The 13,690-nt window shown below is 38.5% G+C and overlaps 1 protein-coding gene across 2 annotated transcripts in view; it reads right to left on the bottom strand.

Moving 5' to 3' along the window:
- Positions 1-1,749: 1,749 nt before the first annotated feature.
- Positions 1,750-13,690, bottom strand: part of RASSF3 (Ras association domain family member 3) — a 78,021-nt gene continuing 66,080 nt past the window's right edge. For both annotated transcript variants that reach the window (XM_064508582.1, XM_026092409.2), the window contains exons 2-5: positions 8,540-8,647; positions 6,943-7,210; positions 5,709-5,824; positions 1,750-4,641 (exon numbers count right to left, since the gene is read on the bottom strand). In XM_064508582.1, the coding sequence (XP_064364652.1) occupies positions 4,492-4,641; positions 5,709-5,824; positions 6,943-7,210; positions 8,540-8,647 (642 nt within the window). In that variant the 3' untranslated portion in view covers positions 1,750-4,491. The remainder of the gene's footprint in view (positions 4,642-5,708; positions 5,825-6,942; positions 7,211-8,539; positions 8,648-13,690) is intronic.

Genomic DNA, 13,690 nt, shown 5'->3' with positions numbered 1-13,690 from the left:
GGCGGGAATTTAATGCCCGCCCCCTCCCGAGCCGTCGTCGCAGCGGCCCCGAGCGCGACCGTTGCTCCCCCCAACCGCCCCCGTCATGGCGCCGGCCGCGCCCACTCGCCTCCGCACCCGCCCAGCGGCGGGGCGGGGCGCGAGGTGAAGAAGCACGAAAAAAGGCGTTGTTGTTGTTTGGTCCTTTAATTTAAAAAGCCGATAGTGGAATAAATTACTAAAAAAACCGATGGGCTCCTTCTCCGCGCATTCAGCACGGGGGACTTCCTGATGGATATGCTGTAGGCTAACAGCAACAAGCTGGGTTCACGCACAGGTAAAGGCAGGTTAATTTTAAAGGTGATATTTGTTATATACAGGTGAGGCCATCTAATGTTTCTTGGCATTTAAATACGACCATCAACCACATTAGCTTCTTCTGGAGCAAGAAAACAGATAAAATGAGGCCAGTGCTTTATGTGAATTCTAAATTGCTTTTCTGCTAAGTCTTCATTTTGGATACATTTTCTAAATGTAAAATTAAGGATCTGAGTAAGCATGTTGTTACGCTCTACAAGGGGATGTGCAGAGGTATTTGCGCTGCTAGACAGAAGAGTACCCATTTAATGTTAAAAAGCAACAAGTTTTAACTGCCATTTTAATCAGTAGAAGTTAGTATCATCAACACTACACTATGGCTCAAGAGTCTACAAAAAAAAAGTATTTAAGTATTTTACCTCTGCTGCTTTATTAAATCATGATTAAAATCAGTGGGTTATGTCAGTCTAGCCTTAGGTAGAGTGGAGAGGGGTGTGTGAGGGGTGTGTGTGGGGGGGGTGTATACATGCACACACATATAAACATGCATATATGGATGGATTTTATTATCTAGTTAAAATTTTGTTTTGCAAAATTAAACTTATGTAACACTTTAAAAGCTAGTCTGCTTTCACAGCAATTTTGCAGGACAAATTTTAGGCTGAGTCTTCTGCAATTTTATATTTAAGATCATTTATCAATCTGTTTATTCAGTGCTTAAAAGGGAAACAATTTCTTCAATCATGTTTTAGTCATGTATTAAAATAGCACCTTAGGAACATGAATTACCTTTTATGTACTCTTCATCTACCTTTTCACACAACTTCGATAACAAAACTGAAAGTCTGACAGGCACTGCAACTTTCTGACTCTAGGAAAACAAATTGTAAAAACACCACAGAAAAGTGTCTCATTAAAACTGTCATTTCCTATTGAATTTTAAAGAAAATGCCAATGGAAATATTTCTACTACTCGTGTGTTCCAGCTCGGCTCTTCAGAAAAAAAGTTTTGAACTATGTGCCTGTTCTGTGTACACTTTACAGACTCTTAAGAAATTGTTTAAATAGTTTTTAATAACTACCACCATCAGATACCTGTTCCTAAGAACATTAATACTAGGGAGTCCTTGCAGGAGCTGTTACTTATTTTTTCTTGTTTTATTTGGTAAGATTGATTGGTCAAGTTTTAGGGGTTATTCTTTATCAAAATCAAGAACTAAATTAAAATACAACTGTGTACTTCCACTGTACAAGTATGATTAGGACACATGCATACATATAACTAGAAGTTATCTGTTGCTCCGTATGAACCTTAGTTTATACTTAGGGCAAGCTGTATCTCATTACCCGATTTACTGTTATGAAGAAGTCTCATTCAGTATTGAAGGGATGACAACGCAAACTTCAGATAACAGTTAAGCATGGAAAATAAAAACACACCACATAGCTAAGTACTGCCAACTTCAACTTTAATAATGGAACCATCACTTGCCATTTCAGTAATAACTTTAAGGGGAATACAAACTTCCCTATAAAAATAAAAACTAAACTTGTCAAAATTATAAATAGTTTAATGTTTGTTTGTTTTTAAAAGACATACATTTTAATGTTTCCCTGCATTTCCCCCCATATCATTTAATCATTCTGGTACCATCATATAATGAAATGAAAACAGTTTTGCAACACAGCTTTCATAGTTTAATTTGATGCTAAAATTAAAAAGGAAAAAACTGGCCAGGCATGACCATTTCTTTTAAACTAAACCTCTTGTAATTGCCAGTGTGTAAAAAAAAATTGTAATAATAAACCCCACACATGACATCTTACAATAATTAACTGTGGACTAAGAGAAAATTAAAATATAGTAAGTTTGTTTTGGTCATTCCCCCTCCCCCCTCCAATCAAAACTTGTAGTGCATACAACACTGATTGAGGGTTTTGGCTAAAGTAAACGCAAATGTGCCCACTTAAGAAGACTGATAGTTTAGTTCAAGTAAAAACAAAAATTCACATATTTATATACTCCACTTTTAGACTCAAACAGTGTTTAAATCTGAGCAACAAATGGTTCAATATTAACAGCGATTATGTAATGATTACATAGTTATGGGCAGATACATAAATTAAGTAGATCTTAACAGAATACCCATCAACATGCTGCTGTATTCATAGAAAAACAAACTCTTAACAAAACATAAAAGCATTCCCTGAACCATTATAAAGTGTCTCACTTGAAGATAATATTACTAACTCACACATGCACTACAGTTACATGTGAAATTAAAAAACAAACAAGATATGCCATATATATACTTTATAGTTAGTCCTACTTTTAATTCCTCTTAACACTTTAACACATTATGATTGTCTCATTAAGTTTTCAAATTCTTTCTGCAAAAAAGAGACAAAACTGAAGAGTTTTTTTTTTTAAAAAAAAAAGTCTGTTACTGAGGAAAGGAAACAAAGGCACAATTACGTCAAATTAAGAGGAAGAACAGAAGCATCTTGGAGTTTCACACAGTATCCATTAGATGTCACCAAAGTGTTAACAATTCCTTGGGAATTTACAAAGAACATCCTAAGATATATATATATAAAAAAAAACTGCTGCTCTTAAATCTTTAGCACTATTTCTTTTTAACTCATTAGTTTCCTTTCTGGCATAATGACTAAAGTATCACTTACTCAAATCTGCCTCATGCTTCTATTGCACACCCACTTCTTTGGTTTCTTTTGAACGTGCTTCTTTAGATAAATAACTCTGAAAAAACAATTACATTTACAGAAAAGTAAAAAGTTTTTTCTTGCTACATTTTTCCTTTCTTTTCCTTTTCTTTCAAATCAAGTAAATCAGCAGTCTACAGAATTTGGTAATCAGTTGTTCAATTAAGAATTTTTAAACCATTAGGAAAAAAACTCTGAATTACTAAAAGCAAAACTTACTAAGCTCAGTCAACACCACAGCTAGTAAATTCTGATTTCATGCTAAGCTGGGAACATGAATAAGAAATGCTACTTTCTTTGCCTGACTGAGCCTTTAGCAAAGAAGGAAGCAGAGGAATCTATTTTTGTCTTTCAAATATGATAACTTTAAATTGTCCAGCCTAAAAATGGATCACTGAGCCAGAGGAAAGATCTGACTTACGATAAAGACCAATGCATCTGTAGTTACAGTTTGAACCTAAACACTCCATTACCACGAGCTGGGTACTTCTCACAGAGCTGTCCAAGACTAGTCATTGTCCACATTTCGGAATTCAAGTAAACAGCCCTTTGCTAGCTTTGCTGCACCTCTCAACCCCCCACTACGCATTTAGGAAACTGCTTCTCCAATAATGACCTGTATGTGCAGCTCCATTTCCATTCTTATTTAGTTTTCCCCTCTCATTGCTTTCCATTATGTCTATTAATTATTTCTTTTCCAGTGTGGATTTATGCAAGTTAAAAAACCCTAAAAACTTATTCACAATATTATAACATCCTAAAACTTTACTCTCGTAAAATTAGTATTTTAACTTTCCTCTGTATAAATACTATTTCCATTTAAAACCAGTCCTTCTTTGTCAGCTGTTACAGTCCTTCCTCAGCTCTCACCTTCTTTTCAACTTTCTCTTTACCTTCTCCAGGAAGACTACTTTAAAGCCTTCCACAAATTTCACAGAACAAGTCATAAAATCTCACATGTTTTCCACCTATAACAGTTCTCTCAAAAATTATACAGTAACTATTTGAAAATAGAAAGGTAGTGCAAATCAATTTTATCTCAAAGATAGTGCTCCAACTGATTCTTGTCCAGACAGTTTTATTCATTTTTAACTGATCAATTTGCACATCCTTACTTGTAAAGCTACCATTAAAGCAAAGAAGAAAAAAAAAAAAAAACTTATTTCATAGCATCCTAGAAAATTGATTACAGTTTCACAGCTTGCACCAAGATGACCTGGAAAACTCTCTAGGCACATAGAGGGTTGCAAACTGATGTACAAACATGCAGAATCCCTTACTTGTGGGTGCAAGATGCTAAGTGACTTGGCTTATGGAACTAAGTCTATAGCAAAATTCAGGTACCCTGGCATCACAAAACAGTCTTCTGAATAAAGAAAACTACTCTTTGCTGCTCTTTGTACATTGGTTTTGGCATGCTATATGGCATTTGGTAGCGTGCATTTTTCCTGAGTGTGCTTTGGCCCCCTTTTAACCAGGTTTCCACACCCCACCAAGGGCTTCTTCAAGTTTGTCTCTGTAAGCTGCATAACGCTTCTTTAAGATTTGCAGTTGCTCATCTTCCTCTTTGTCCAGTATACGCAAGAAGTTCTGTAGTTCAGGAAGACTAAAAGCTTCCCACTGGAAAGAAGAAGAAAAGATGAATAAGGTGAACAGGAAATACACGAGTAATTTATACACACATATATACAGTATTAACAAAATACTTGTTTGTTTAAACAAAAACCTAGCCACTCAAAACAGTTTAGAACTGAAACAGCATCAGACTCCCTTCTTGCAGATCTCACACATTTGAAAACATATTTTCTCTTTTAAACTGTTTTTTGTTCTGTAAGTAACAATGGGTCAGTCTAACTACAGATAAAGTGTTTACAAAAAGCACAAAATAAACACTGTGAGAAAAAAAAAATTCTAGCATTTCAATGTACTACACAAAACAAGTTGAAGGCATTACTTAGCGGGCAGTTAAATTGATGAACGCTCCTTAATACCAAAGACAGGAAACAAAAAGCTTGAACTTTGTAAGTAGTTTCGTTTGTACACTAGTAACCATGGTCCTATACTGTCTGCAACAGCCAACTAGATGACAACTAACGTAACTGTGTTTGGGAAGTGAAATTTCCTATGAAACCTGCAATCTGGCCACAGCTTGTATACATACAGGTTTCTATTCTAACATGTTTTGACAACTAATGAAACAGAAAGGATGTAATGCACCAGATAATGCCCTTCCAGATGCAGTACATTTCACCTTTCCTAACTATTCCAACTTCAAGCTTTAAATACTGGGTAGCTTTTGTATCAATTTTCCTTATTATTGTTATTATTTTATTTTTAAATTAAGCCTGACACTCAATACCATTAACATCTTTGTGATCCAAATTACATGTCTGATCCAGCAGGCATTTTACAGGTTACTGAGGTAGAAGGATTTATAAGGGAAAAAGATCGAATAAACAGTTTTGTGCATTTTTTTATTTATTTGTTTTAAAATAAATAACTAACCAAATAGGACATGATGAGAATTTAAAAGTAAACTATAAACAAATCTACTGTTGCTTTTGGTTGACATGTCCCCATTGTGTATGCTGCATGTGTACACAAAAATGGACCCTCATGTCAGCACAGATAAAACAGAAGCCAATCCCCCCCGTCCCCCCCAAAAGCAAAGCATGAGCATAATGTACCATAACTTCTCCAGTTTCGTGCTCACGTAGAACAAAACTGAGCATTTCTGTTCTGGGGCCTGCCACCAAACGCAGATAGAGTGGATGTTCTCGGTCTGACAGCTTGCATGTATAAACTGCAGAAGAATGACAGTAATTATCATCCTTAGAAATCATGTGTTTCACGTGTTTTGAATGATTAATGCTAGCTAATGTTAGAAATTTTAAAAGACATGCATCTGTAGCCACAAAATTTACACAGTCTGCTGTTTTTGGATACACACTGTTTTTGGATAAATGTTTTAAGACAAATGTTTGGAGAAAATGTTTTAGGGGAAGCTGAGCACAACATTGATGATAACAGTGCATTCAACTAAGAATGAAATGACTTGTAGTCAACACAGCATGATATCTGAACACAGGCAGGAAAGAAAAGAAAATACACAACACATATCTGTTGCAATAAATAAGTGTTTAAAAGATCAAAGCTGTAGTATCTCCGTTCTGAAACCTTTTCACTTGAGATCTCATATACAAAGTCTAGAAGACAACTCTGCCTGCCTGATGTGATTGGCATGACTGACAGCCAGAAAGGTCTTAGCAGCTGACTGCTGGCAATGTCCATTGAAGAAGCTGGATTCTAAGTGCAAGAACATCAAGTTGGCAAAATGCATTTTTCACTAAATTATTATTTTTTGCATCTTCTGGAATTTTCAACCATAGTAATATATAACAAACTTAACACCAGTCAGTTCAGGGAGAGAGTCACATGCACCAAGTAGCACTTTTGAACATAATGCAAAGATTGGGCACATGCCTGTGATGCTAATCACCTGAACAGCTGTCTACCATTGCAGGGATTTCAGGTATTAGTGACATAACAGTTTCTCTTTCTGATCTGTCCTGTAATTTAATCTTACAAATCTGCAATATATTGGTCTATCTCAAGTCTTAGGGCTCAACAAGGGGGCATCTGAAGTGGAATGTAATGGACTGCAAGGCGCAGGAGATCAGTGTAGATGATTTAATGGGCACTCCTGCCTTCAGCTCTGTGAAACATCCCCAATTCATTTACACTCGTACACTCACTACTTTTCACAAAAAACAGATGAGACAGCCTGAATATGAGAGAAGAGAGCAAGACTGTCACCTTCTTTTACCCAAATTCTTCCACCCTGCTTATTTCAAGCATTCCTATAACACAGCTCCCAACCCTAACCACTCCACCATCAAAATGCCACAATTTTTCTTCTACCTTGGTCTTCCTTGTGACAGCGCTTATAAAGTGCAAACTTCGCAGGGTTGTCAGCCACCAAAAACTTTTTGAGCAAGGCCTCAATAACTTCACGAACAGTATTGGTGCTGCTGATGTGAAGTGTATTCACATAGCCGTTAGGCAAGTAAAAAGCAGTTTCATTATTGCTGTGAGCACATTTTCCTTGGTTCGGGGAAGACTGCACAGTGATAGGTCTGCATAGTTCCATCTGAACTTTGATGAAGCCAGTGTAAATCCCATTTGAGTTCTACAGTAGGAAGACAAGTATCAAACATTAAAATTAATAGTGACTAATTCTGACATATTTTTAGTGGAGAGGACAGATTATATAATGTTCACAGTAAACAAAATACCATTGTAATACATAAGATCCCATAGGAAAGATGCTGTTTTACTAATTCAGACATTTATTCTTTCTGCTGTTGCTGCCAAATAATAATTTCTCTTTTAATAATCATAACTGAATTTTAAGATTTTTAAGATGCCATCAAGCAAAAGGCACTATGAACCAGTGATAAGTTTTCACATTGGGAAAGAACCATGAAGCGGAAAAGACCACACAAATGCTTCTTATTAACCATCGATTTTATGTACAAATACAGAAATTATCTCCCCACATTTCACCTGTGCTTGTCAAATTAGTCTAAGGGATTTAGATGCTCAAATCCTGTTGCATTTCAAGGAGAATCAGAATAAATGCTAATCTAATGAACATTTCAAATTATTTATTCCAATTGCTTCTGAAAAAGAAAATAGCAAAACTAGTCAAACATTATTGAACTGGAGGACATTAGGTAACCTCGGTTTAACACGGTAAGCCCTGACCATATGAAAATACGTAACAAAAACTGTTCAATAGATAGTCATTCCTATATGGTTTAAGATACAATGGATTTTCTAAATTTGCTTATACCTAAAGCATCAGAAAAAGCTAGACAAAGCCTCAGTTAGAGTTTACTAGGCAGGTAAATGTGAATTTTATTAGAATGGTCTGGAGCAGGCTCGACTGAGTCCCAGACCTCATCTACAGTCCTTAGAAAAATCTATATACACATTCCATTGTCTATGTTATGCGGGAGGGGGGCAGCGGAAAAAAAAAGTCTCATCATGCTGAAAAGCTGCAATAATATTCTGCAAATTAAGCCTCCTACAATAAATATTGTATGTTTTAAATTTTCTCATTGGTTAAACATCTTTATCAGAGAGATACTTGACAAACTTTTCTATCCAAAAAGGGTAAAGATACCTTCATATTTACCAGCTAAGAGGTTTTCACCTGACAAATTTATATTTTAGTGTCAACTGTGAATTTATTTTAAGTGCATTAACTTTTCAAATCACATATAGATTTGTTCCTACTACAATTTCTTTCATTCCACATAAAAGACCTGAATGGATTACAAACATTTCAGATGCAAGATCTAATTTCCAGATCTAAGAGAGGGCCTACGAAGTCATTAACCCACAGACAGTTTCATATGTAAGATTCTAAGAATAAAATGATTCATAATGCACTACAAAGGGTTACAAGTCAATGTTCCTATTACAAATTACAGGAATTTTATGCAAATCTTACCAAGGTCATCTTTAATTTATCAGTGACAGATGAGTTATAGCTTTGTATCTTCTCTTTAACTTCTTCTTTACTGAGATAAACATGAGGTTCTCTCTCCTTCTGAACATCCTTCAACAACAACAACAAAGACAGCAGTCTTAGAAAACAAAATAAAAACCAATTCATATGGCTTTGGATATGAACATTCTTAGTCCAAATTAGTCCAAATTTCACTGAGGCTCGACATGTAGTAATTATCTGTACAGCAACAGAAAGGATTAACAAGCCAGACGAATCTAATGAGACACTGGAACTGAATGGAGACAGTTAAACCAACACACCCAAAAACACTTGTGTCATTTTTTGCCAACTGTTTTCGTTCAAATATTTATCAGTAGCATGTAAAACAGCTCAGCTCATTTCATGGCTGGATTTGTTCATGTCAATGCTATTCAATATTGTTAAGAATACAGTTACAAATTTCATGAACTATTACTTAGGGCACAAACAGTGAAATATTTCTAACTAGACAAAGAATATATACAAGAATAGCAGCACGTATTAGCAAGTGACACCAATAATCCCCAAGTATGCCAACAATGTAAGAGCATCCCTCCATTCCGACATGACAGCATGTTACACACAGGGTCACTGACTACTACGTGAACCATCACAAGTTAAGTCTCTAGCCGTACCACATTACACCAAATTCACGTTTTTTCAATGGGGAAGAACCTACTGGGTTTTTCAACTGCTGCTTTTATGAGCTTGCTACAGATTTTACATGCAGCAGTAAAACCAGTCCCTGGAGTTGGATTTTATCCAAACAAACATTTGTTCCCAATCCACATTACTCCAGCAAACTAGCGTTATAAATACACTCTGATTTCTACCACTAGCACAAATGCCTTATATAGTAGGAAAGAGTTTCAGCTCTCAGCTTTAATGATTTAAGACATCACTTAGAAAGGGAGACTTGGAAGGCTTGAAGCCTTCAGGGTACATCTGAACACAGGAATACACATCCACTGTATGAACAAACTGCCAAGTGACAGCATTTCAGTCTGTCATTACAAGCACATCCTAGTGCAGCTCACACTAAGAAAGGATTTCCTTGACTGCAGTAGCCACTCCAAAACCACAGCGAGTCCTGTACAGCTCTCGGCACACCTCTGAGGCACTTCAGTCTGCCAGAACTGACCCCAAAGACTAGGGGGAACTGTCTCTGATGTGGAACTGTAAGTTTCCATTTGTCGGAAAGAATCTGCAAAAATTGTTTCTGTCTCCTAATTTAAAACCAGCTAGTTTTAGCTCTTTTCGGCTTAGTTTTGCCTTTCCTATATGGTATTTTGCTAAATGATATACTAGAGCTCACTCTCCCAGAGCTATAAAAAGGCAGGCGTGGTCCAAATGGAGAACTGGAAGCCAGAAACCCTGAATTCCTATCTGGGCTCATATACTTGTTTTTTGTTTTTTGGTTTTTTTAAATTCAGAATGCCTAGCTTTATGTCACAGACTAGGAAACTGAGGCAAAAAGGAATACCTGCAAAATACAACTCCATGATTAGTTCCTTAAGCACAACTCTTACTATGATTCTGTAGCATCTTGCACAGTAGCCAGCTCCACCGCAAGCACACATTGCCAATCTATTACAAAATACCAAATCACTAAATATTTTCAGAATCCAAGTCTTCTTTCTCACTAGAGAAATTAAGCTTTCTTATCCTTCTATTTTTCACCACTCCCCAGAACTACCACAATAACTGCAAATACAGCTTCATCTGAACTTTTCACTTCATCTCCTCAGAGGCTCCTATAGCTTTGTAGTGGTCTGTCTGGGGCCAGCTGAATAGATAAAAAGAAAAGAGGCACAGAGAAACCAAGCCAAGCAGTATTTTTTTCTCCAAAATTAAAGTAAATGCTGTTGCTGTTTTCGCACTTAAAATATCCACAGTAAGAGTCCAGAAACGGGAGCACTCAAAATGCTGGCTTCAAATAATGTTGTGGGGGTGGGCTGAGGAAACCTTAGCAATGGATGCTGCAGGGACACTGAGCAATCTGCAATCCTCTGGCCGTAAGAATGCGTCAGAGCATTTGTAAGATTGCACTGAAGAATCCAAGCTCTAACTTGGACAGGTCCTAGTCTTCATAGCTGCAGCCAAGCCCTCTCACATGAACGCCAACCAAAACTCATCTTCCTCAGATTTGAGCAGGTTGGGAGGTTCATGCCTCTCCAATCTGCTAGTACTAATGACGCTGAACTTCCAATAATGACACCTCAGTTTGAGTATCCATAATTATTCCACTGCTGATTTTTCAAGCAGGTACCTTTCAGCTACCATCCTGGGTACCTGCTGACTGTCATACCCTCCTGACTGTCATCATGAGTACTGAAGTCATCCACAACATCCATTATTATCAGCAGAAACCACTAACCAGGAAAGAGGAACAAGACACTGACCACCTTTCCTATGCATAAAGCCTCAACCTGTGTTTCAAAAACATCTCATTAGCTTTTGTACATCTCAAGGTTTAATCTGGCAAAAATGACTTTCAATTAACTGGAGATTACGAAAAGAACCTATTGTCTTTATTGGCACAGGTAAGTTCACAAGGCTGACAGCTAGAAAACATCCTGTCCACATTAAAAAAAAAGAAAAGAAAACTTGCTAAACAATTTAGTAAGTGTGAACAGACAGCAAGAAACTTACTCCTCCTATTCCTATATACAAGAGTTTTCATACATGTTTCTGCTCCAAAAAAGTTACATTTTCTAACAAAGTAATAGAAACTTGCTTAGGTAAGAACAGACATGACCCACTGCGATCCAACTCGTCCTGTGGACTGCCAGGGAAGCAGGCACTAGGAGTGAAGCCCAAGCATGACGCCTAAGACAGTTCATTTCTGCTGGACAGCCTCTCAGAGTCAATGCAGGTACCTCTGTAATGTGCATTGGAGGGTGCAGAGACAAACATTAAAGAGGCTCCTGATAGAGCCAAACGCGTTTGCAAGAGTGGGTTTGAGGATGCAGGAGCTGATGGGAACACCGGGAGAGCAAGGTGACAGCACACGGTGGTGGTAGGCTGGAGGCAGTAGCTCCACCAGGCCAACGGTGAGGGGGATAGGGAATGGGCACGCTGAGGTTCAGAGTAACACCCGCCTCCTCAGGTGGGGGCTCAGCCACTGAACTGCCCATCATCCGGCGCCATCATCCCTTCCTTCAGCCAGATGTGACTGCCTGATTGAACACACCATTGGAATTTCTGGCATCCTGCATTAACAGCAGAGGCCAGGGAATTCTGGCAAAGTCTAGTTTAGCACAGAGAAAATGTAGACCCCTGTTTACGCAACAGCTTGGAGAACTTCATTCTGTAGTACACTGGCAACAGATATAGCTATAACTCATTCTCTAAACAACCAAAGCCTCAAATATTATTTTAACGGCATGTAGACTATGCAAAACTGAACCGAATTAAAAAAAAGGGGAGGGGGAGAAGGGAAAGCACAAACAGTAGAACTACCAGGATTAAAACATTAACATTTCGCAGAACAGACTCTCCCCTTAAAAACAAAAAAGCAAGAACCCCCACACAATAGGCAGAATCCCTGTTTACATCAGTCATCATTTTCACCTCCATCCATTATCCCTGACCATCAAGACCCCAGATTGTGACTGAACAGCAGAGGATACCTGTCACAAGAAAGGAAAAGTGACTGCATCCCCACAGGAAACCCAAGCTTGACAACCCTGAGTGAATCTAGGGATATTCCCCCCACTCCTAAACAAAAGCTCAGAAAACTCCAGCTGCATGCATGTCAGGGGATATGCTTCAACCAAGCAAATGGAAAGTCCTTGCTAGCTAGACACCTGTGCCTATAAAGAATCATGCTGCTGTCACACAGACTGAAGAGAATAAATCCCACATGACTGCTGTCAGGAGAAAGAGCCAACGAAGAAATACCTCACTGAATTTATTATGAACAAGAAAGCCTCAGACCACTATGATACACTAGGTCAGTTGCTCGGGGTGAATACCATGCACCCAGATAGCACACCCAGATTTGAGGCACCTGTGTGTTTTAGTTTTCCCAATTACACTTTACCAACACACAAAATGAACTTGCTGACAAGGCATACAACTTTTCCCCAACAGTCTTGGAGCTGAATTGTTCTCAATATACAGCGGCACTTAACTTTTGCCATTACAGCTTTATCTAGCCATGTTCTGAGTTAAAATGAATAAATGAATCTTCTTTGACCAGTGTACTTAAAAGGCAGGGGAGGGGAAATTTTGGCAAAAATCTTGTTTCCCACAATTCTCTTTGTTCCTGTTGAATTAGTCACCTCATAACAGCATCTACTAAAGGAAGTCCTCTGCTAACTCTGCTTAGGTTTGGCCAATCAAATTCCACTTTGTTATCTCAGTAGAGGTATCTATTATCTGTAGAAAACCCCAAGTCATTCAGGACAACAGAGTAACAGCAGCAATTAACTAATCTGCACCATGCTTTGCAATACACTTGCATCGCCCTGTCTGTAAATGGCTGCTAAGTGGTTGAAAACACACTTTCTCAGAGCAGGACTACTGAGAAAGCAGCTACTCCAGCCATAACTGTTTTATGAAGCTAGAGGGAGCATGGGGCACTTCAGAGGTAAGATTTAGTCACAGCTATGTCTGGCATCATCTGTTCCTGTGACAGTTCTGCCTGGTCTGGTGAAAGGAGAAGTCACTTTATGTAATCTGGTGCTCAGCAACCACAGGCCAAAGGAAGCCTTTTCCACTGGGGCACTCCTGCGACCCACGCACCGCTCCACGATCGCTGGCATTGCTCCCCACAGCCAGTGCATGGCAGACGCGCAAGGACGCGCTCTACGTGCAGCCAGCCACGTCCTTCCCATGCCAACTAAGAGGCAGCAGATTCATCTCCCAACTCCCTGTTAAATGCCCGGTGTGCATGCCTTGCACAATATGCAACATACAGATTTTGCAACGGTCTTTCTTCAAGAGTTAGTGCTGGTGGTGAGTTTCATAAGCACAGATCCCTGTTTACATCACAGGAGGAGGGTGAAGTATCTGCACAGGCAGCACAGTGGCCCACACTGTGCCCTCTTCTGTCAGACATGTTCCAGACCCAGATGCTGCTACGCTTAGCAAGGGCACTTTTGGGTG

The sequence above is a fragment of the Dromaius novaehollandiae genome, chromosome 1 (genome assembly GCF_036370855.1).
Source record: "Dromaius novaehollandiae isolate bDroNov1 chromosome 1, bDroNov1.hap1, whole genome shotgun sequence".
NCBI lineage: Eukaryota > Metazoa > Chordata > Aves > Casuariiformes > Dromaiidae > Dromaius > Dromaius novaehollandiae.
This window is presented reverse-complemented; position numbering and strand designations above follow the sequence as displayed.